The sequence below is a fragment of the Tenrec ecaudatus genome, chromosome 6, assembly GCF_050624435.1.
Source record: "Tenrec ecaudatus isolate mTenEca1 chromosome 6, mTenEca1.hap1, whole genome shotgun sequence".
Taxonomy (NCBI): Eukaryota; Metazoa; Chordata; class Mammalia; order Afrosoricida; family Tenrecidae; genus Tenrec; species Tenrec ecaudatus.
The window spans coordinates 169,784,156-169,808,618 of record NC_134535.1 but is presented as its reverse complement, the minus strand read 5'-3'; the positions used below and the strand labels follow the sequence as shown (position 1 = coordinate 169,808,618).

Sequence of the window (24,463 nt, the reverse complement as noted above, 5' to 3'; positions counted from 1 at the left end):
TCAGTCCCTGTGAGACTTTCTTGTTGACAAGCCACATGGAGACAGGCTGATGGCAGCCAGAGCCTTGGAATTGGGTCTTATAGATGAAGCTCTTTCTGATACACATGCGTGTCTGTGAATGTGTTTTTCTAGTCGACCCAGACTGACACAAGATTCCTTTCTGCCCATAAAGTCTCAAAGAGAATGAGACGGAAACATCTTCCATAACAAATTATTCAAACCTCTTATGAGTGAAGGTTTTGTATTAACTTGACGGGGCCAGGATTCTTGGTGGTTTGGTAGTTAAGATGTAGTAATCCTCAATGAGGAGGTAGCCTGATGAGTGCGCCAGCTTCTAGTGTAAGTGGATGCTGTGGGAGAGCTCAGTCTGGATCCTGCAATGTGGCCCAGTGACTTCCAGTTCTTTGGACCTGAGCCAGTGGTGTGTCCCCTTGACCTGTAAATCTTGAGAATCATCAACAGCCTGCTATCTTACCTGCCTACTTTGGATCCATCAACCTCTGCCGCCAGAAGTCCAACTTGCTGACCTTTGATTTATTTTTCTTTGAAGCCAGAAGTCTCCCATCTGACCTGTCAATCCTGGGTTCATCCGCCCCTGTAGCTACTCAAGTCAGGAGAAATCTCTAGTCTGGTATCTGACCCATGGACTTGGAACTTGCCTGCTTCTACAAATATGTGAACTATCTCCCTGAAATAAACCTCTGTACATATCTATACCTATAAACACTGGTTTTGCGTCTCTGGAGAACCTAGCCTAAGACAACTCTTAATGTGCAAAGCATCTGAGTTGCTATTAGTTTTGGTATCACCAAATGCCTACTATCATGAGATTTAATCATTTTTGGTCATTTTGATGTAATGCCTTTTTATATAAAAAAGGAAATACATATAATTAAACAAACATCAAATGTAAATTCTGACAAACCCTTTATTTGAACATTTCAAAGTTTATATCCAGAAGGAACATGGGTGAATATCACTGTAATGTAACCAATTTTCAGTGGGGTTTACATGTGGGTAGAGAGAAAGGAACTGGAATGTTCAAAGCAATCTCAGTTTGCCAAGTTCTGCATCCTACCAGTCACATGTGCCTCCCAAAGCACACCTCCCACTCTTCGGCATCTCTGTCAAAGCTAAGGTCACTGATGACCCGATCCCATATCGCTTCTCCTACATCTCTCTGCTTGAGCCCACATGCATGTATGTCCATGAAGATTTTAAATGAAATTTCAAGCATATTTTGTAGGAACTTTCTGGCTCACTAGTCTACTGGCCCTCTGCATCCCCCAGGAGTCATGTACTGTGGTATCAGGCAAAGCCAACAGAAGTCACCAACTTCCCCTCTGCTGCTTTTTGAAACCACTCACCCAAACAGGAGTCAGGGTTGACTTGATTCAACAAGGTAAAAAATATTAAGAGAAGCTGCGACTCTCTTGGTGCCAGTAGTGAGCTTAGCTTTGCTTCGGTGTAACTATAATTAAATTATCCTTATGCACATACTGACGATGTAACTGCAGCAACGGCAAGTGGATAGGCCTCTTGAGGTAATCAGCGTTTACTTGGTTTAAACTTCAGAGCCACACTGTTGATGCAAAACCTCTGCCTGTGAGGCCCGGGTCCGTCAGGAAACACATGGCCCAGATGAGCTTCGCACTAAAGAGAGGAGAGGAGATTCAGTCAGCTTCTCAGATGAAGCAAAGACCTTTGTATAAAGCGACACCCGGGAAGTGCTCATGGCCCCCCCACTCGAGGATTTAACATCTGTAAGGGGGAGAGGATCCATCACTTCAGAATCCGATCGACGAAAGAATGCAGAGTACAGTTGTGTGAGGTAGCTGGACTTTACCAGGGAGAATGTGAACAAGTGTTTTGACTTAGGTCTTGGTCCACTCAACTGTGAAACGGGGACCATAATTATATCAACACAATAGGGCTGCTGTCATGCTTAACTGATATCATACACATCAAGCATTACGTCGTCCTTGAGGGGAGCAGGAAGTGCTCCTGGTGCTGTAGTTAGGTGGTTGCTATTTTTTAATTGAAGGCAAGAGTGTGGTATCTTTTATCTGCTTGCCTCGGGTGTGTTTGCAAAACTCACACGTCAGAAAGGAGTCCTTGGGTGGTAGGATCGATTGGTTCGCACGCTCAGCTGCTAACTGGAAGCTTGCGAATTGAGTCTTCCCAGAGACGTCTCTGAAGAAAGGCTTGGGAGTCTATGCAAACATTCAGCCATGATGTCTACGGGGAGCGCAGTTATACCCCGGGGGGGGGGGGGTAGACACACAGGGATGCCGTGAGTTGGAGCTGGCTCTATAGCAACTGGTTGAGCCAGAAAATAGGAACATGAAAGGATATCGGAATGCGTTGGCTGGCTGGTTTTAACTCAGTTTCTCACAGAGGAAGGCTTGCAGCAAGGAGCACTTCTCGGGGATGGCTCTGTCAGTGCGACGGAGCTGAGTGAGGATGAAGTTGGGTCCCTACTAGCCACACTGGACCTTTCTGCTGTCTGTCCTTCCGGTCCCAACTCGGGCCCCATCTTCAGGGAAGGCTAGACCTGGGAAGGCTACTTTAGAGAGGGGCTCAGGAAGCTTATATTTCTCTTCGCGTTCAGAACTGTGGCAGAAAGGGGGGGCTATTGTCAGTCTGACAACAACCTCCATGCGTGCTCATGGCAACTGCACCCGAGATAAGGCTACGTGTGCCAAGGATGCGCGAGCTCTTTGAGACCTGCCGTGGCCTTCGTTGGAGACCAAAGGAAACGAAAATGCCCACCTGCTTGCAGACCACCTCTGTGCGAGCCGCTCCGAACGAGGCGTCCAGACGTCTCAGGATCCCCGTGTTGCTTTCATCCGAGCCAACCGTGCCGTGTGCCTCAGAGAAGGAAGGCCACCCCGTGCCAGACCAGTACTTCTTCTCAGAACTGCGGGTGACAGTCCCAGGGCAGACAGCAGACACACAGAGCACTGCAGGCCCCGCTGCATTTCCCTCCCGGCCGGCCGGCCGGGATCTGAGTCCCTCGGCCGGCGGCTAGCGCCCCAAGCCTAGCTACACCCACACTCAGTTCCACGGGGACTTTCCCAGGGCACCTGCAGGAGGAGGGACGCTGTCTTGTTAGTGACAGCGCTTCTTGTTCCTTTGATGGTAGGACGTCTTTGCTGATGTCTGACAAGGATCTGGGAGCTCAGTGAACTGGGGGGCATATTAGGCAAGGTGGGTCACACCCATCCCTGTGCTCGAAGTGTACAATGAGGGGGGCTCCAATTGAAATCACAGTGATCTCACTCGGGAGGTCACCGTGATGTTGGCCTATCAGAAAAAAACAAACCAACCAAGCGCCGATGAAAACAGCCATTTTTGTGTGGTTATAGGAATGCCAGGCTTTCTCTTCGACATGTGAGTCCGACTAGGCGTGGGGATTGCGAGGCTGACTCCCCCCGTCTTAGCTCTGTGGTTAGAGAGGCTGAGCTCTTCGCTTCTCTACGCTTGGCTCCTCAGCTGGGGATGGAGACAGAGCGGCTAGGAGGAGATAACTCCTCTGTGGGGCTCAGCTTAAAGCTTTGCGCCATGCCTGGTCCAAGGGACGTGCCCCCAGCCGCTAGCTCTGGTTATGCGGAGGAATCCCGGCACCGTGGCTCGTGAAGCCTGCCCCTCCACCCGACGGGGGCTGATGGCTGGGGAAGGCCAGAGCAGCTGGCCGGAGAAGGGAAAGGGCAACAAGCCAGTCTCCTGGGCAAAGGCCCCTTCTCTGAGGGCTGTGAAGGACCAGCTCCCACACGTGGGTGCTGAGGGGACTTGCATGACGGAGCCCTGGTGCCACGATTATGAAGCGCTTGGTTGCTTCACAATCGTGAAAGGTCTTCAGCTTGAACTGAGAAGCCACTCTGGGGAGAGAGCATCCCTTCTCTGTGGCAGGCTGCTTCCCTGAAGATCACGGCCTTGCAAACGCTATGGTGCAGGCCTGCTCTGCCCCACTGGGCAGCTCCCTAGCAGTCAGAATAGACTGATAGCAATCAGTTTGGGCTTTTTTTTTGTTTTTAAAATAGCACCAGGGAAAGAGGGGGTTCATTTTCAGAGATAGGGAGGTAGCTCTACCTATTTAAGGATGAATAGAATAGAATGCGCTCAAAAACAAAAGCAACCCCTGCCGTCTAGTTGTTTCTGACTCATACCGGGCGTAGAGGAGAGGGTAGTGACCATACAGGACACGGACGAACCACCACCGTGGGTTTCTGAGACTGTACTCCTATGAGAGCTGAAAACCTCAGCAGCCCAGTGAGCAATTCACTATACTACCAGGGCTCTTTTAAGAGAGAGAGAGAGACAGAGAGAGAGAGACAGAGAGAGAAAGAAAAGAAGGCGGCGGCAAATGAATTCTGGTGGTAATTATATAATTATATAATTCCATGTCAACTTGAAGATATATATATATAGAATCCAAACCAACCTGTCAATCAGATTAAAGTGGAAGGAAGGTGGGGTAGAAGGGGGAACAGATTACAAGAATCTATATATAACCTCCTCCATGGGGGACGGGCAGCAGAGAGGTGGGTGAAGGGAGATGTCGGATAGTGTAAGATAAGACAAAATAATAATCATTTATGAATTATCAAAGGTTCATGAGGAAGGAAGGGTAAGAAGGAGGGGGAAAATGAGGAGCTGCTACCAAGGGCTCAAGTAGAAAGCAAATGTTTTGAGAATGATGATGGCAACAAATGTACAAATGTGCTTGACACGATAGATGTATGTATGGATTGTGGTGAGAGATTGTACGAGCTCCTAATAAAATGATTTTTTTTAATTGTAAAAAAAAAATTAGGTTAAAGTCTGCTATCTTCGTGGGTGGGGTGGGGTGGGGGCTAGGGCTTCTTCTAAGGAGGACCCTAGGACTCTCCCTCGCTCTGTGCGTTTCTCTTCTGGCTGGCTGGTCACCCTGAGAGCTGCTGGAACTGTGCCATGTTTCCGCCAACCTTGGGTCCACGAGACTTTGCGCCCACTGCCCTGTGATCTCCCTGCACTCTGCATCACTGCATGTGGCTACTTGAGTCTGAAGAGGGACTTACGGACTAGTATCAGACTTATGGACTTGAGTTGGACCGGGCTGCGATGCTTCCTTGCTATGTAATTGATAGGAAGCTCTTTCTTATGCAAATGTGAGTGTCTCTGGATTTGTTTCTCTAGTCCACCCGACCTAACACAAACGTCTTGACTATGAACACACAAGAGACCTCCGTCTACAGCATGAACCCCAGCAGACACAACGCAGCATCTGTATCACAGAGGTCCTAAAAGACACCAGCTCCTTTATACACCAACATGATGGAGCACCCCGAAGAGCTTTGTTTGCCTGGGCCACACACAGATCACCATTCATCAAATGAGAAATTGGAACTGAGATCTTTTTTTAAAAAGAAAAAGATTCATACAGCAGAGAAGTTTTCAAATATAATTTTTTCCAGGTCACGCGAACACACAGCCCATTCTGTGACAAAGAAGGACACTTTCCACAGGGAAGCACGCATCTAGGGAGAAGACGGCACTGTTTGTTTTACATTTCACAAGCCCCTTCCATGTCTGCCTTAATAAGAGACCGCTGACCCCTCCTGTGTGTTTCCGAAGCCTAGCCGCTGAGACGCTGGTCTGGGGGAGTCGCTGGAGAATCTCTGCCCTCACTCGAGCTCCAGATGGAAAAGGGAGAACTTTGGGTACAGAAAAAACCCCGAGAGGCCCTGGGGGGTCCTCAGATCACACTTTCGAGGACCACAGTGGTAGCAGGAGAAGCCTTTTGGATAGCTGACACTTAGGTGTGGATCCTGGCTTTGTGACATCCGCGTGGTGTTGGCATATGGTTTTATCTTTAAAATCCTGTTATCTTAGAATACAAATATCCCTAGCTACAGAGCGGAAATGGCACTCTTACTTCATAGGATTGCCGAGAGGATTAGCTTACGTAAGTTTTGGTACTCTGTGTTTTGTGGTCGGCCTGACACATGGTCCGGCCCTGGAGGCATAGTGGTCACATGACGGGCTTGCGGTTAGCAGCTCAAAACCGCCAGCTGCTCTGCAGGAGACTAAACGAGGTTTTCTACACCGGTAAGGAGTGTCCCTCTTAGAAACCCACAAGGGCTGCTCTACTCTGTCCTATAGGGTCTCTAAGAGTCAGAAGTGACTCAGTGGCAGTGAGCTTTATTTTTGTTTCTAATATTAATATTATTAATACTAACAAGTAGCCATGAAACGGTGGGTCCAAGCAGAAGAATCTAGATGTCAAGGCTGGGTTCTTTGTAATCTTTTCCCAGGGGCTCAGAAATACTTTTCCAACAGATTGGATGGGGTAAGGTACGGCTAAATATGCACACAATAGAATAATGAGGCTAATATATAATAACAACAGGGGTGGCATGGGGGGAGGGTTGGGGAGGGAGGGGATAAAGGAGAGCTGATCTCAAGAAGAAAGAAAATATTTTGAAACCGATCATAGGAGCAATTGTACAATTATGCTCGATCTATTTGAATTATGGGATGTTATAACATCTGTAAGTGCTCCCAATAAAACGATGAATTAAAAGAAAAGAAATACTTATCCAAGTCAAATACTCTGGGCCCGGGAGAAACACAGCAAATATATTTTAATCACCTTTGGCATTTCCCTCTCTGCGTGCCTATGAATTACTGACCATTAAGGGAATTTCGATGGAAAATTATGGATATGATATATGACAAAACAAAAGAAGAATGAAACTAAGACTAATAAAAAGCCACTGAAACACTTCAGGGGAAACAATAAACCTTTATTGATGCAATGAACAAAATCTGGAGATTTTACAAAGCAATCTAATAGGCCTAAGGTATATAATTTAAGACCGAGAACCCTGCCATTAAGGTCAATTAGGAATGCTTACATATGTATTTAAGTGATTAGCAGATTATAAGGTCTACCCTTGGAAAACTGAAACCATTCTGGCCTCTTTCTCATTTACTCATAAAGGGCTGTTTGGTTTGGTTATACACGTAGTTGCTTTGCTTTGATTTCTGGAAAGCCCAGAGCCTTCGATCCACAGCATCAACACCTAGTGACCTGACCTCGTGGAGGTGAGGCAGGGGCACACACAAGGTCTTTTTACACAACGTTACTCAGGTCATTGTGACGTGCAGGGAAGCCGGATGGCAGATCACCAGTAAACTAATACTCAACTCTCTGTTTCTTTCTATTGCAAGAAGATGGGTGACCACGAAATATGACATCCCGCAATTTAAAAAACACACACCCACACCCAAATCCCAAACTCAGCCATGGGGCTGATGCAGACAAACAGTGACCCTAAAGGATTGGGCTGAGTGGCCCCCGGGGGTTTGTGAGACTGTTACTCTTTATGGGTGTAGAAGGCCTTATCTTCCTCCCTACCCCACAACAGATTTTAATAGACGCTTCCAGAACTGGCTTGCGTGCATGTGGAGAGGGATCGAGGAAGTAAGAGAGGGCCAGGGCCACACAATTCCAGGTTTAACAACAGTGTGAGGTCTCTAGGGGGAGGTTAACAGGGAGCGTGCTCCCGAGCTGGAAGCCCTCCATTGAACGTTCTCTCGTGTGGAGCATCCAGTGGTCACAGGCTCACAATGGGAAGCAGGATATGTGTTGGCACGGGCTGTCGGAGCTGCCGTCCTCTCAATAACCAGAGCGTGTCCCTTTGTGGAGGCTGCTCACCTTGCAGGCATTGATGTCTATAATTCCGGGAGCTGCCACCAGATGGGGATGGTGCCCAGGAGACAGGGCTGCCAGGGTGGCTTATGGAACCTGGGCTGGAGGGACAAGAGAGAGTGGCCCTTGGAGTCTGAGAGACTGGCAGGGGTTCGTGCTCTTGATTGGCACATTACAGACTGTGGAACACCGGTTAAGTTATTGACTTTCCCCAAACCTCAGTTCCCCTGGTGTGGAAGGAGAGCCAGCCCACCACGGGGCAGGGTTACCAGAGGCCTGATTAAATGAAGCGTGTGCACAGCTTAGGCACGGTGCTGGGTGCAGGCCGGGAAGGAGCTCCTCTGTGCTTGACACACTCCCTCTCTGAGAAGTGCCACGGCACCGAGGCCACGCACTGAGCTCCCCGTGGGGCCAATGACGAGGCGTGCGGCCCTGGGAGAGTAACTTAAAGACCCTAAGTTGCGGTTTCTCGACCTGCTGGAGGGGGATTCGTCAGGTTCCCCTGGGCGCGTGGGGATGAACTGTAAAGGACTGAGCACAGTGCCTGGCATAGACGAAGCAAGTGAACTAAGTGGTTGTATCCACTTTCCTTACATCTCTATTACGATGTAAAGCCTTCACCCATTTAATATTCCAAGCTGTCGTCGTCCAGGTCTACAGGGCAGATAGGATCCACCAACCAATTAAAGATTACGTATGGAAGCACCTCTATACATGGAAAAACACATGGTGGAAGTTGATGGGATAGCTGGTGAACAAACACATGGAATGTGCTCATTTGTCGAAGGAAGTGGGGAAGGCAGCTACCACGGCCGATTGACTGAATGAGATCCATATTCTGGTCCATTCCAAAGAAAGAGATGCCAGTAGAATGCGGAAACCAACAAACGGTGTCACTGATTTCGTATGCAAGTCAAGTTTGCTGAAGATACTTTTACAAGACTTGTAGCAGTTGAACGACAGGGCACTGCCCGAAAGCCCGTCGGATTCGGAAGAGGACCCGGAACACGGACTACATACAGTTGTTGATGGATGGTGCTGAAAGCAGAGAGCACCAGAAAGATGCCCCTCTGTGTTCTCTTGACTGCACAAAGGCATTCGAGTGTGGGGATCATGAGAAATCATAGGTAACAATAGGAAGAATGGGATCTCCCGAACACTTAGTTGTCTACAGACCAAGAGGCAGCCATTCGAGCAGTGCAAGGGGCCACGACCCGGAAAGTGGTGGGTCGGGGATGTGTCCTTCCACCACACCTTTTCAGTCTGGTTGAGCTGAAGACGAACACAGGATCGGGATCGAAGAAGACTCACAAACAACCTGCCGTGTGCAGTCAGCACACCTTGCTGGCTGAAAAGGAAGAGGACTTGAAGCACTTCCTAACGAGGCAAAGCCTTCGGTACAGATTACAACTCAGCACAGAGACACGGAAACCCTCACAACTGGACGGATGGACAAGATCGGGACACACGAAGCACAGCTCGAAGTTGCCAAGGATTTCATTTGACTTGGATCCACGGATCCATGGATTGCACTGGACCAATCTGCTACAAAAGATCTCTTTAAAGCAGCGGTTCTCAACCTGTGGGTCGCAACCCCTTTGGGGTGGGGGGTGCCGAATGACCTTATCACAGGGGTTGCCCGATTTATCACAGTAGCAGAATGACAGTGATGAAGTAGCAATGAAAATCACCACTACATGAGGAATTGTATGAAAGGGTCGTGGCACGAGGGAGGTTGAGAACCACTGTTTTAAAGTGTTGAAAGGCAAAGATGTCACCGCCAGGACAATGCCATGGTATCTGCAATTCCCTGATAGGCAAGCGACTGCTTGGAAATGCATAAGAAAGACCACCAAAGAATCCACGCCTGCGAACTATGGGGTTGGCGAAGAATCCCACCAACTGCCAGAAGGACAAACAAATTGGTCCTGGGAGAAGCACAGCCAATTCTTGGTGAGATGGAGTGACCCAATTCTTATAATCAAGGGGCCAAAGGACTGACTGACTGACTGACTGACTGACTGACTGACTGACTGACTGACGGTGAGGATGGAGCCGGCTCGGGCAGTGTTCGTTCTGCTGGGCTCAGGGCTCTTCTGAGGTGGAACGGACTCTGTGACTCGGAACACCACCGCCACCTAGGAGGGGTGTACATGAAGACTTTGGATTCCTGATGTGATCTTTTTTTTTTAATTTTAAGTTTTATTGGCACATACTTGATATAGCATATAGTTCAATAGTCCAATCACATCGATGAGAATTGTGCCATCACTACCATACCGACTTTAGAATAGGTTGTATATGAAGTTTAAGATGGCCAAAGATGGCATGAAGCTTGCGTTTCATCTCGTCAGCCAAACAGAAGGGATGGACCAAAGGAGAGCAGAGAAGACGCCTTCGTGGCGTGGTACTGCTGACAACTGAAGGAGGCCTGGCTTTGGCATCGGGTAATCGCTGTGATAAGTGCAAGGTCTGCAGTTCAAAGTCGCCAGCTGCTCTGAGGGACAACCAGGAAGCCCCCTGCTCCCGGACAGATTTCCAGTCTCGGAAATCTGACACAAGTTGGATATGCGTCAGAGTGGAGTGGATGGAAGAGGTTGACTGAAAATTAACAGGAACTGGGAACAGATCCAGGGTGCGCGCTGTCAGCGAGGCTTTGTGGACAAGGTGGGACTTAAAGGATGAGTGGGAGACACATTACCAGACAGTGGGGGCAGGGGGGGAGCACATCAAGGAGCTACTGGGAGATGGGGGCTGTGGGAAGGAGAGGGCTCCGGAGGTAGTAATCAACCCTGAAGGCCACAGAGCAAGCAGGAGAGGCCTCTGGGTCCCCGAGTTTTCTAATTCGTTAGTTTTGTTGACCATTTCACTGCCTGTTGACTTCCCACGAGCATTCTACAAATGCTTTTTCCCTTCCTCTGCTCCCTCCTATTGAGCTTGCAGCCGGGCGCGAGGGTGGGGCTGGAGGCGACAAGCACAGCAAGGATGCAGGCAGGAGGCTAGTTGATGGTAAGCACATATTCTTCCTCAAAGACTCTCTTGAGACATCTTCTCAAGAATGCCTCAGGATCAAATGCACCTGAGTGCGTGCTTGTGAACATCTGCTGAGTACTTGAAGCCCTGGTGGCACGAGGCTTAAGGTCTTGGCTTCTAAAGCAACAGTTGGTGGTTCGAACCCACAAACATCTCCCAGGAAAAAGGCCTGGGTGGGGGAGTGGGGCAGTATTCTCATAAAGATTACAGCTCAGAAACCCCTCCGGCTGAGTTCTCTGTTCCATGGGCCCCGCTCTGAGTCCACATGGTCTTGAAGGCCCCTGAGAAGGATGCTGTGGGCCGGGCGGGCACGTGGCAAGCACTGCTCGGTGCTGGGGCAACAGGGACTCACAGCTCACACCGTTTTCACAACAACCATCATCACTTAGGCACCATTCTGACCCGGATGTTACGGTGAGGAAAGCGAGGCACAAAGAGGTTAAGAAAGGCGACCAAGCCACAGCCATGGAGCTGGCTAGTGTAGCCAGGCAGCCCTGGCCTCTGCCACACGCCTTTAGGCCATGTTCTAGGGACATAAAGGAGGCTTAGGAATAAATTCTTCTACTTCCCCCCAGTCTCTCCTGCAGCCGGAAGCTGAGAGAGAAACCAATTCAAAAGTTCCGTATGAAAATGAGGTGTCAGCTTGTCAACTAAAACTAATGTCTTAACTTGTCAGTAAAAAGCCATCAAACCAACCACATGGGTAGAGTTGGCAGTTTGAGCTCATTTGATAAACATCTCTCTGCAGAGTCGGTGGGTTTACCTGTCTGTCCTGGTGCCTCCACCACCTCAGAGCCTCGGCCTGGGTGGGCTTACTTCTCCCAGTGGGACTCAAACTCACTGCCACCAGGTCGATGCTGACCCTCTCGGTCAGGGCAGAACTGCCCCTGTGAGTTTCCGAGACTGGAACACTTAACGGGAGTACAAAACCCTGTCTTCCTCCAGAGGTGCCGCTGGTGGCTTTGAACTACCAACCTTGTGGTTAGCAGCCAACCACCGTAAGTAACCTCTACGCACCCAGGGGACTAAGACTGGAAAAAATACAGTAGCCACATGCAGCCCTTTCAGAGGACGTGAGCTCAAATGAAATCAAGACCAGGCATCTCGCTGGCCAAGAGGCATATTCCCAACGCTCAGTAATCGCTGCCTCAGCTCAGGACGGGGCTGGAGGGCAGACCTTTGTGCTCGCTTGGGTCCCTTCAGCCTCTGATGATCTGCAATTCTGTGAATGAGCCTGGGCCAAGGTGGGGAGGTGGGGAAGGAGGAGAAAAAAAGACCTTCTCTTTGGAGTTGCACAAACGGAAAACTCCAATGGAGTTTTAAAAAGGGAAAAAAGAAATACGTGAATAAAACAGTAAGGACTGAAAATCTCCACCAGCCTCTTCGAGGGTGGCATCTCATCGTTTGTCTCCTCGCTCCAAAGGCAGCGACTGCTACGGTGGAGACCCGCATGGAGTAAGAAGGCAGGGACTTGTCTGCTTGTGCAACGTGGGCTTTTTTGGGCGATGGCAGATCTCAAAGTGCCCCCCAAAGAACAACTGTAATCTGTGCTGCACAACAGTGACCCCTACGTCTCCTGGCACAGTGCTTCTCAGCCTTCCTCAGGCCACGACCCTCTCATACCGTTCCTCAGGTGGTGCTGACCCCCCACCATGCAATTTTTTTCATTGCTACTTCGTCACTGTGATTTTGCTACTGTGATGAATCGTCATGTAAATAGCTGATATGCAGGGTGTATTTTCATTGTTACAAATGGAAGATAATTAAACATAATCAAAGCCTAGTGATTAATCACCAAACAATATGTAATTAGATTACTGTGAAATATTAGTGTGTTTTCCGATGGTCTTAGGCGACCCCTGTGAAAGGGTCGGTCAACCCCCAAAGGGGTCGCGACCCACAGGTTAAGAACCACTGTGACCTAGAACATGAGATGCCACCCAAGTCACCGCTGACTCGGATATCTCCACACAGGGGGGGAGGTGGCAGAGGCCTGCCCTCAGGGCCCACACGGGAAGATCCATCCTAGTGGTCTCTGGGCCTCGAAGGCTGGGCTCTGGCTTTCCCACTCCAAGCAGCCTGGGAAGCCCTATCGGCTCGAAGCCCAGGGGACGGATGTCTGTGATGCAGTCCCGCCTAATGGGAGAGAGCGTCCTGGCGCTGGCTTGATTTATATTTTATTCTAAACCAATTTAGGGGAGATGCACGAGAAAGGAAAACATCTTTGAAGTTCTGAAAAACAGGACTGCCAAGATGTTTCCCTTTTTTTCCCCTTCATCAAATCTGCTTTTTTTTAGACTGTTTCCTGCATGTCTAAACAACAACAACAACAAAGAGCCTTTGTTGAGAGATTTCAGATCCTGATTGACTTAAAAGAGGCTTTGAAATCAAGAGACAATTAAATTTACTTCCCGCTCTATAGATGGGGGCATGGCATTCACTACTGTGAAGTACTGGGGGGGGGGGGGGGGCTCATAAAAACCTACATTTCCTAAATTAAGTTATAAACCCATTTTCCCTGGGAGAGGATACAGTTTTAATCACATGGCCAAGCAAATACAATTAAGGCTTCAATGTCTTTAAATACTTACCCTCTAAGAAATTCAAATAGCTTTGTCTTAAGGGGCCCGCTATGTTTTTTCTGGGGCGTGTTCTCTCTCCGGGAAGCATGCAGGTCAGGAATCCTTGTTAACAGCTTCCACGGCAGAAAAAATCAAGGCAGGGCCATGTCTTAGGGGAACAGCGACAGCACGGGAGTCTATTTCCCTGGCCTCGCTAGGACAGGCGGGCGCAGTGGACATGTAGAGGTTTCCTCGCCCTGGCCCGCCTCTGCCTTCCCCGCAGTGCTTACCTGAAGAGCAGGCTGTCACAGCACACACAGTGATACATCCCCGGCTCCTTGTTGTTCAGGTAGATCCCACTGAACGGCTGAAAGTCAACGGGACACACCACATTCAAGATTCTCCTGACAGCAGTGGGGGAGGATCCCCGGCTAAGTCCCCACCCCCACCGCCGGTCCAGGCAGCACCATCCTAATCTGACAAAGCACACGTTTCTCCAGGGAGTGGGGTGCAATACCCCCATGACGCATGACTAAGGCTGCATGTTCCCATGGCCCAAGCACGGGGTGTGCGCGAGACAGGAAGAGAGCAGGCTCGTCCTCTGTGAGTGTGTGAGGTCTCGCACTCACTCCATGGCGACGGGGACCCTGCCTGCTGTTGGAAACTCCAAGAGCTGACTATAAACACGTAAACCGCACAGGTCAGCCGGGGTGGGGCTGTGGCTTTCATATGCCTCGTGCGGTGTTCATAACACCAGACACTTAAGACACGTTCAGCAATATGCTCGATCCTCCCGGCGCCTAATGAAATTCCCTCTACTTCCTAATGAAATTACCATATTAACCGTGGCTGAAAGACTTGGCAGGTTCCTGAAGGTATCCCAAGAGGAACCAAAGGAGACTTGGGAACGTGAGCGAGGCAGTATTTCTTTTATAGGGTTAGGTTGGGAACTAGATTGCCTTGTTAAAAAAAAAAAAAAAAAAGACCCCACTCTTGCACAATTCCTACCACCATCTCTTCGGTTAAAGTGAAAGCAGAAATGTGGCCAAACAAAGGAGCCCTGTGCAGGTTATGGAAGAAGCCACAGCCCAGGATGGCTCACCACACTGTCAGGTTGGCTTAGGAGAGATGCTGGCATCTTCTGCCCTCTCCTTTCCACTTCAAACAATTCACAGCGCAGATATGCACCCCCACCCCCCTCCCAAGTATTCGCTGCACGTTCTTAGGCCATTTCCAATGACCCTAGTGAGCCGGCGTTTTGGGCACCTTTAGATTTTCCTCCTTTAAGAACCTTGAACTTAGCTGCACCCATTCACACGGTCCCTTAAAACCGTCTCCCACCCCCCCCCCCCCACCCCAGTGCCTGCTCCAGACACTGACATAAATTGGCCCCTCTAATGGAGACCTGGAGAAGGACATCATGCTTGGGAAAGCCGAGGGGCAGGGAAAACGAGGAAGACCCTTGGGCGGTGGGATTGACACAGCGGTTGCAGCAATTGGCTCAAACATAACCCTTGTGAGGATGGCGTAGGAGCAAGCTCACAGCAACCCTATGGGACAAGATAGAACTGCCCCTGGGGGTGAGTTTCGGAGACTGTAACTCGCTCCGGGAGTAGAAAGCCCTGTCTTTCTCCCGAGAGCGGCTGGTGGTTTTAAACTGCCGGCCTTGCAGTCAGCAGCCCAGTTGGGAAGCGCTACACACCACCAGGACCAGACAGTACGTCATTCTGTTGTGCACAGGGACGCTGTGGTTTGGAAGCACGGGGTGGTGCCCAAGGACAATGATGGTGAAGCGGACGTTCTGTCATGACAATTTAGATCAGTCCATTCACTGGATCTGGGCCGTCTGATGGTTCTCAAAACATCGTCTGCCATTGGAACAAACACACACAGAGTCTATGCAGGCCCACAGCGGTCCCCATGGGCTTCCGAGGCTGTAACTGTTCCCGGGAGGAGGAGAGAGCCCAGTCTTTCTCCTGAGGGGATGCTGGTGGTTTCCACCGCCGACCCGGCTGATTGCACGCAGCCCAACGCACGACGTTACCGGGCTCGGTCCAGAGAGACAGGCGGGCAGAGGAAATGACAGGGAGCCGGGATCACCGCACATGGAAGAGCAGCATTCAGATGGAACATTATCCACGAAACACCTCCTGACCTGACGGTTCCCAATTCTAGACACGACTTGCTACTTCTCCGGGGAAAAACTCAACATCGGCTGCAAGCATTCATTCTCGCACCTACTTTGAAACCTGCTACCTACTGGGTGAGGTGCTCAGGTCATGGCTTTGGAAAACGTGAAAAATAAAACCAAGGTTGCTTTGTGCAAAGAACGCGGCACTGAGTTGGTAAGGGATTAAGTGAGCAGGTGGTTATCTTTCAAAGGTAGACAAACGAACACATTTGCCCTCGAGTCGATCCTGACGCATGGTGCCCTCCCCCTGGTGCCCTCCCCCCTGCCCCCGGGGTGCCGGTGTAAGGCTGTGCTTCACAGTGTTTGCAAAGACTGGCTTTTCTCGAGAGCCAAGATGCTGTAGCTGGACTCGAGCCTCTAGCCACCTGGTGAGCAGAAGAGCTGTAATTGCACTCCGAGGGGCGGTTCTATGTCAGGGTGAGAGCAACCATGACGCAGAGATCACGACTCAGGGTGCTTGCACGATGGCTTTCGGCACCAGGCAGTGTCTGTGATTGGGGTTCTGTATTTTTTGGTTGTTGTTGGGTCTTTTTTGGCCTTTTAAGATGCTAAATTTCGACATTGTCCAGGCTGCGGTTAATGCTGATTTTTTAAGTGGGACACATGCTCATTCCCTGGGAGCCATCCCTGTGGAGAAGACACAAGAGAGGCTGATGGAGCCAGACCTCTGGAGCTGGAAAAGTCATGAGGAGACACCTGCCAGTGCTGAGATGCTTCTACTACCACTGGATCCACAAGACTTCCTACCCACTGGCCTGTGACTGTGGGAAACAGAAAGATTTCTCCAACCTAGCTGCTTGCTACACATGGTGAATGACTAAACACTTGGAGGTCAACAGAAGTAGGTCAGGGGTTATTCTCCCTAAAGGTCATCAGCCATCCAGAGCAAGCAGACACCACTGCACAATTAGTTGTGGGGGGCTGGCCTCTCACTCACATGTGATCTTCCTGCATTCAGCGTCATTGCATGTGTTACATGAGTCTGAAGAGGACTTTATAGATTGGTATCAGACATATGGGCTAATATCGGACTTACGGACTTGACCTGGACGGGGCAGGGATGTTTTCTCAATATTCAACTGCTCTTGTCTATAAAGCTCTGTCTTACACACTTATGACTATCTATGAATTTGTTTCTCTAGACTACCCAGACTAACATAAAGAGTCAGTAACAAAGAGGAAGCTCCCCCTGCCCCACGCCCCCCGCAACAAAGTGGATTGACCCACTGGCTGCCCCAATGGGCTCCCACATCACAATTGTCGGGGCGAGGCAGGGACAAGCAGTCTTCCTCTCGGTAACACATGGGGTGGCGAGGAGCTGGACGGCACCCACGAGTAACAGTCACAGCACGGGGAATCTGCTAGGAAGGGAGGTGAATGATACACGCAGACCTGCATGGGATTGGGACAAGATGTCCCTGAGGCAGCAGGATCTGGGTTCAAGTGAATGACAATGTTGCTATGGCGTCAGTCTAAGGAGGGCAGGTGGGGGAGGAGAAGGCGGGTCCTGCAGGAGGAGGGGAGTCTAGAGCCTCTGAGAGGGGAGAGAGGACTCCGCAGCAGCAGTGCTGAGAGCAGGGGGGAAACCTGCCGGATTGAGGTTGGCGGGTAGGGAAGGGAGCAGACCCCGGAGGGCCTCACACGCCACTTTCACACGTTTGGTCACCATCTCTGAAAGGGTTGAATCACTCAGAGGTTTTCAGAAGGGGAGCGGTGTGGTGCAACTTGTGTTTTCAAACCAACCTCTTCGGTGCTTGGTGAGGAGCAAGGAGAGCAGGGGACAACCGTGAGGAAGTTACTGTCTCCAGGCCAGTTGGAGGTGAGGGCAATCTGACAGCGTGGCGGCGGGCGCAGGGGAGATATGGGGCAGGGGATCAGGGGTTCTTAGGAGGCAATCCAGCCAGGACAAGGTGATGAGGGGTGAGGAGCCATGTGTCCAGGGGAGATTCTGGAAGGATGTTGATGCCCGGCAGCTAGACGTGGACAGTCAGAGAGGCTGCCGATGACCTCGTCCCAGGTCCCCCTCATCGGAAGCCTGTGAGCAGCTCAGCTTACCGGTTCCGTTCCTTTTTCTCTGGTGACGTGGAACTGCTCGGGGGTCAGTTTCTTCCGCCACTCACATTTGGCAAGGGAAGGCTCGCGCTCTGCCAGGGACCCTGTATGGATTAATGGAAAGAAATTAATTCCAAAAGACACAGTGAACTTTGCTCTGTGGGCCTTTCTCCTGGCGTTCAGAGGCACCGGGCAGAGTGGGACCAGCCCCTTGTCTACTCTCTCCCACATCGTCACAAGGGACCACAAGGCTCAGGTGCAAAATGCCTTCACGGACTCATTAGTGTAATAAGAAATGGCTAATAAGTAGAGAGTCGCTGCCTGCCCACCCTGGGGGGCTGGAGTGAAAGAGGCGGGAGGACGATGAGATCACGCAGAACACTTTCTCCTTGGCTTCCCGGGGCAGAAATGGAGTCTCTCTTCTGAGGCTGGTTTCAAAGGAGCGGGTCCGATCAGGTGGAGTTAAGTGACTTGAGAAAATAAGCTATTTGTGCTGGTGGACAAACATAGCACCATTTTTGCTTTGTTAAAAAAATCATTTTATTCAAGGCTCATATAGCTGTTATCACAATCCATCCATCACGTCCAGCAGAATGGTACGTCTGTTGCCATCATCATTCTCAAAACATTTCCTTTCTACTTGAGCCCTTGGTCTCAGCTCCTCATTGAAAACCCTCTTGTGTGGGGAAAACAGCAGCAGTGAATATGCTTTCGGCTGAAAAGGAATCCAGACCTCCCACCACCTATTCTGATGCGGCTTCCTGATGACTTTTGTCCTTTGGTTTCCAGCGTAAACGAAAGTAACTGGACACGATTCTTCCTCTTCAGCCAAAGGGGTGTCAGAAGCCCAATGTCCACCATATTGCTGTTGGGTGCAGCCTAGCCCAAAATACACAGAAACTCATATGTGTAAGAGATAGTTTTATATAAAGGGTAAGTGCACATTCAGAAAGCATCCCAATCCAGTCCAATCCAAGCCCCATAAGTCTGACATTAGCCCATATGTCCGACACCGATGTACAAAATCGTCCTCCATCTCACAAAACACACACACTGACGCCAACTGCAGGAGGAAAGCCGAGTCAGTGAATGTGTAAGCATCTCAGTGCTGGCAGAGGTCTCCACACGGCTGCTCCAGCACCCAGGGCTGCATCGAGGTAGGCTCATGTGGTTTCTCTCAGGGATGCCTTGCAGGAAGTGAGCCTTGCCAGCTGAAGCAGGGAACTGGCTAAGGCAGCTGCACCCTAGTCCAACTATCAGAAAGCAAGAGACCTGAGAGCTAGAAAGGCGAGGCTTACCAAGCCATTTATCTCTCTACCCTTCAATTAGTCCGACATGTGTTTATTGGCCAGGTTAGGGCAATACACCTTAACTATCTCAGAAGCCCACAGGGGCAGCCCTACCCTGCCCTCCAATGTCACTATGAGTCAGAATCGCGTCCGTGGCAGTGAGTTTAGAGTTTGTGTTGCAGTAGAACTAGTGCCCTCTCCTCCCATCCATGTGTTTTCTAGTCTTCTCTCTTCTGAACCCTGTCTGCTTTTGTCTCCCCAAGGCCCCCGGCCCATGGGTTATTCCCCTTTTCACTGGACTATCAACCCGGCCACTCGCCAGCCCCTGGCCACCCGCGTCTGCACATGCTGGGTCTCTTGTAACTGATGAAAATAACTCAAGCCTCAGTGTCCTACCTTGTCCCACCCTCCCCACAGGGCCCACCCTCAGTTTCTTTGCTGGACCACAACCAGAACTCTGTAAAGGCCGTCATCTGTGCTTCCTCACTCCCCTCAGTCTGTCCTTGAGACATTCCTTTCTTTATTCCTACCACTATTTTAGGTCCTGCAAGTACACCAGCGAAGAAACAGGCAAGATCAATGCCTTGATAAAGTAGAGGGATAAACTGAAAAACACTATAGGATTTTTATAAGGTGATGCTTTAGAAAGTCATGAAGATTTGAACATACCTTGGAAAGTATCAATGTGTGTTTGCATGTGTTTGTGTGTGTGCACGTGTTTGCATGGGTTTGTGTGACGGTGAATGGGTGTTTGTGCATATGCATATGTATATTTATGTACACTGATGAGTGTGTGCCTATGTATGTGCATACATGTTTGTGTCTGCGCATGTGTGTGTACAATAGTTTATTGTGCCAGCCTGGCCGATAAACACAAGTAGGATTAATTGAAGGGCGGAGGGATAAATGGCTCGGTGAGCCTCACCTTGCTTGTTCTGTGCCTCAATTTAAAGGGGGTACACTACCTGTGGGATGCCTAGCCTGTGGACTGTGTCGCTGTAAGTTGAGGTCCCTTTAATCCCACACGATTGGAATGTTCGTCTCTGGAGCTGGGGACCGACAGATGGTGACAGTTGGGGACCTGCCTTGCTGTTTGCTGCCTGGGTATATATAGCCCAGCTCTCTCTACAGAAGGGGACTGGCAACGGGTGGCTCTCAAGCCTTAAAGGACTGCCAGTGTCTCACTGCTTTATAATTTAACTGTTAATTTCTTGTATTATCTATCTGTATATAATTTAATGGTTCATTTCTTGTATTATATATCTATCTTTATAAATATATTTATATATAATTACTAGCAATCTGGTTTGTCTCTCTAGAGAACCCTGTCCAACACAGTGTGTTAGCCCGGGTTGACTAGAGAAACAAATTCATGGACATTCATATGTGTGTAAGAAAGAACTGTATATCAAAGAGCAATTGTATATAAAGAAAACCTCCCAGCCCAGTCCAGATCAAGTCCATAGGTCCAATATTAGCCCATATGTCCAGTACCAGTTTGTGAAGTCCTCTTCAGACTCATACAACACATGCAATGACGCCAAATGCAGGAAGCTCACAGGCCAGTGGGTGGAAAGTCTTGTGGATCCACTGGTGGTAGAAGCAACTCATCTCAGCACTGGCAGGGGTCTCCACGTGGCTTCTCCAGCTCCAGAGCTCTGATTCCATCAGGGTAGCTCCATGTGTCTTCTCAACAGGAATGTCTTACAAAGAGTATGTGTGTCCCACCTCCAAGGAGCTATTTATCTTCATGGTGGCTCCAAATGAGGTTATCAAGCTGCAACCTGATTGACAGGCTAGATTCCACCCCTTTGCAAGCTGACACCAGATCATGTAACCACCACAATGTTTATGTTGTCGTTGTTTCCCATTTATTCTATAAGGCAACCCTCCTGAATATGTCCTATCATCATCCCATCCTCCGGAGGTTGAGCTTGTCAACTTTAAGAAACAAGCTGAAAGCTGCACCTCTAGTAAGGACCAAGACGCAGATCTGAGTCTGTTCGCCATCAAACCCTTAGCCACAGAACACGCTCAGCCTTTGGGATGAAGGCCTGGCAGCAAGGGGCCCTGTGGCATAAATGTGGTTATCAGCTGAACTGCCAACTGCAAGGTCAGCAGTTTGAAACTACCAGCCGCTCCAAGGGAGAAGATGAGGCTTTCCCTTGTGAAGAGTCATAGTCTTGGAAACTCACTGGGCCCGTTCTGCCTTGCCCTGTAGGGTTACTATGAGTCAGCATCAACTCAGCAACAGCCTGGAGTTTGGTTTGGGTCCGAAGAGCTTGCTGAGGAGCCCAGGTGGTGCAGTGGGCTACACACAAGCCTGCTAAACACAAGGCCAACAGTTCAAAGTCACTAGTCACTCCACTGGAGAAAGAGGACGTTGTTTATTCCTGTAAAGGTTTACAGTCTCAAAATGGGTGCCTAAGCAAATGTGATGAAGAAAGCTGATGGTGCCCCGCTTCAAAAGATATAGCATCTGGGGGTCTTAAAGGCTTGAAGATAAACAAGCAGCCATCTAGCTGAGAAGCAGCAAAGCCCACATGGAAGAAGCGCACCAGCCTGTGTGATCATGAGGTGTCGAAGGGATAAGGTATCAGGCATCAGAGGCCGAGAGCAAAAACATCATATTAATAGGAATGAGGGGGAGTGTGGAGTGAAGACCCAAAGCCCATCTGTAGACAATTAGACAACCCCTTACACAAGGGTCACAGGGGGAGACGAGCCAGTCAGGGTGCAGTATAGCACCAATGAAACACACAACTTTCCTCTAGTTCTTCAATGCTCCCCCCCACCCCACCCCCTGCACACCATCATGACCCAAATTCTATCTTACAAATCCAGCTAGATCAGAGCATGTACACTGGTACTGATAAGAGCTCCAAACACAGCGAATCCAGGACAGATAAACCGCTCAGGCCCAACAATGAGAGTAGTGATACCAAGAGGGTAAGGGGATGGTGGGGGGAGAAAGGGGGACCCGATCACAATGATCTACATACAACCCCCTCCCAGGGGGGTGGACAACAGAAAAGTGGGTTAAGGGAGACAGCAGTTGGTGTAAGACATAATAATTAAAATAATAATTTATAAATTACCAAGAGTTCATGAGGGACGAAGGATGGGGGAGGGTGAAATGAGCTAATACCAAGGGCTCAAGTAGAAAGAAAATGTTTTGAAAATGATGATGTCAACATATGTACAAATGTCCTTGACACATGGATGCGTAGATGGAGTGTGATAAGAGCTGTAAGAGCCCCCAATTAAGTGATTTAAAATAAAAGATATCTTTAGTCTCAGAGACCCACAGGGGTCAGTCTACTCTGCCCTTGAAGGTCTCTGCGTTGGGATCAACCCAATGGCAGTGAGTTGGTTCTAGTTGTCTGGAACAGTTTTGCTGGGTTGGGCTGCCATGAGGTACTTTAGCGTCCCCTAAGTGGTGGACATGTGGGTTACGGCTAGTTTCCCCTTCTTAAGAGTAATGCTGTAGAAAGCATCCCTGCACACATCTCTTGTTTTCCTCTTTCACTTAGTTCCTTGGAGTAGATTTGGAGAGAGGGGAGTGATGAGACAGGTTGGCTGGGTGCCAGGTTATGTATTGCTGTCTGACCAAACCTCCCTGTTGTTGAAGAAGCCGCCTACTGAATTGCTCTGACGTTCTCGGCAGTTTTTGTACGTATTCCCCTTATCTTAGCCATCTAGTGGGGAGGGGTCGTGGTTTTGATTTGCATCTTTCTGAAGGCTAGCAGCAACATGGAGCACCCTTCCACCACGTAAAGAATCCCTTCTGTGAAACACCTGTGGAAGTCTTTTGTCTCGTTTTTGATTGGGTTGTCTGGCTTTTTGTTGCTACACTACCGATTCTATCTCTTTATCCATATATACGTACAATATTAGATTAAGCCCCTGTGGGTTTCCGAGACTGTAGCTCTTTTTATCAGCAAAGGAGCCTCATGTTTCTCCCGTGGAGTGATTGATGGTTTCAAAATGCTGCCTTTGTGGGCGGCAGCCCAACTCATAAGCACTATGCCACTGAGGTGCCACATACTCACTCACCTCACTGCCGCTGAGTCCAATCCAACTCAGTCTAACCCTCCAGGACTCAGTAGAACTGTTCACGTGGGTTCTGAGACTGTAATCCTCTACAGGAATAGAAAGCCTCGTCTTTTACTTACTTACTTAACAAGACTTTTAAAAACAAAACCAACCAACCAACCAACCAAAAACACTGCAAGAGATGGAAAGAGTCCCCAAAGACTGGGCACCTGAGTAGTGGGGTAGCTCTCTACAAGTCTTCAATGGGCATATACAGAAGTGGACTCAGAGGCGGGCCTGCTGGACTCAGGAAGTCAGCCTAAAATAATATCTAAAATACCATGTCAGCTGATGAAGGCCTCACTCTCTCTTTTTAGAGTCTCTTCTTACTATGGAAATCATTTGCCCCAATCAGCCAGAAAAGAGAGTCAGTCAATCTCAATCTCTCTCTCTCTCTCTCTCTCTATCTACCTACTCTCTCTCTCTCTCTCTCTCTCTCTCTCTCTCTCTCTCTCTCTCTCTCCCACCCTCCCCCCTGCTCTCTTACTTCCCCCTGGTATGTCTCAGAGCCACTAAACTTTTTAATAAATAATGATTACCAGTTTAAAGGGTGGGGATGGGGAGTACCAACCAATCAGGACACTAACCGACAGGAATCCAAACTCTGGAATGAATGAGCTGTTTCTCGTATGTTAATGAAGGACTAACGCAGAGCTCCTAGGAGAGCAGGGTTGTTAGCCGGAAGGCTGGGTTCGAACCCGACAGCGGCCCTGCCGGAGAAGATTGTGGCAGGTGGCTTCCACCAAAATTACACTCTTGGTAAACTGACATGGGTGCGGTGCCGACGTGTACCTGGAGTCCGGGAGTATTCGAAGGATTAATTTGTGCGTATGTGTGGGGAAAGGATCTGTGCTTTCCAGCAGATTCTCAGAGGGATTAGTGACCCTCCCCAGAGGGTCCAGGGCCCGTAGAAATTTCAGGAGAACCGCAGGGCCAGCACACAAAAATTAACAGCAAGCCCATGAACGCGAGTCCAACCCACAGTGAGCCTTTGGGGAGGGTGCAGCAAGACTGTCTCCCCACCCCACAATCTTGTTCCCAAGACTAATTTTTGCGGAAGGCGTGCTGGTGGCACAGTGGTTAAGCGCTCAGCTGCTAAGAGAAAGCTCGGGGTTCAAGCTCACCAGGGCTCCAACAGAGAAAATCTGCTCCCACAAAGATTTAGTCTTGGAAACCCAGTGGGGAGGGCAGTCCTACTGTGCCCTACAGGGTCACGCGGAGGGACACTAAACGGAAGCAGACTGTCACATCTTTCTGCTGCTGGGCGGCTGGCGGCAGCGAACATTTCAGTTAGTCCCCGGGGCCCTGAACCACGGGGTCACCAGGGCTCCTTAAAAGTCACAGCAAACGACGTGAATCCGAAAGCAGGAGAGGCGGGGCCGCGGAGGGTGAGCGCCGCGTCCTACCTGCGTCCCCGTGTCCGCACCTGGCGCCGTGGCCGACGCCGGCCGCACGGCCCCGCAGGGCCCGCAGCGACCCCTCCCCGCAGCGCAGCCGCCAGAGCACCGGGAGAAGGCGCGCCATGACGCTGCCCCGAGCCGGCCTG

General features: G+C 49.8%; 1 protein-coding gene across 2 annotated transcripts; it reads right to left on the bottom strand.

Moving 5' to 3' along the window:
- Positions 1-926: 926 nt before the first annotated feature.
- MSRB2 (methionine sulfoxide reductase B2) lies at positions 927-24,463 on the bottom strand. 2 transcript variants are annotated; one of them, XM_075552484.1, is made up of 5 exons: positions 24,324-24,463; positions 17,537-17,637; positions 13,581-13,657; positions 2,773-2,920; positions 927-1,653 (listed from the first exon to the last, which is right to left on the bottom strand). In XM_075552484.1, the coding sequence occupies exons 1-5, from the start codon at positions 24,439-24,441 to the stop codon at positions 1,549-1,551; spliced, it is 549 nt and encodes a 182-aa protein (XP_075408599.1). In that variant the 5' UTR covers positions 24,442-24,463; the 3' UTR covers positions 927-1,548. The 2 variants fall into 2 exon arrangements, with proteins under 2 accessions (XP_075408599.1, XP_075408601.1); XM_075552486.1 differs by lacking the exons at positions 927-1,653; positions 2,773-2,920 and adding an exon at positions 6,567-7,797.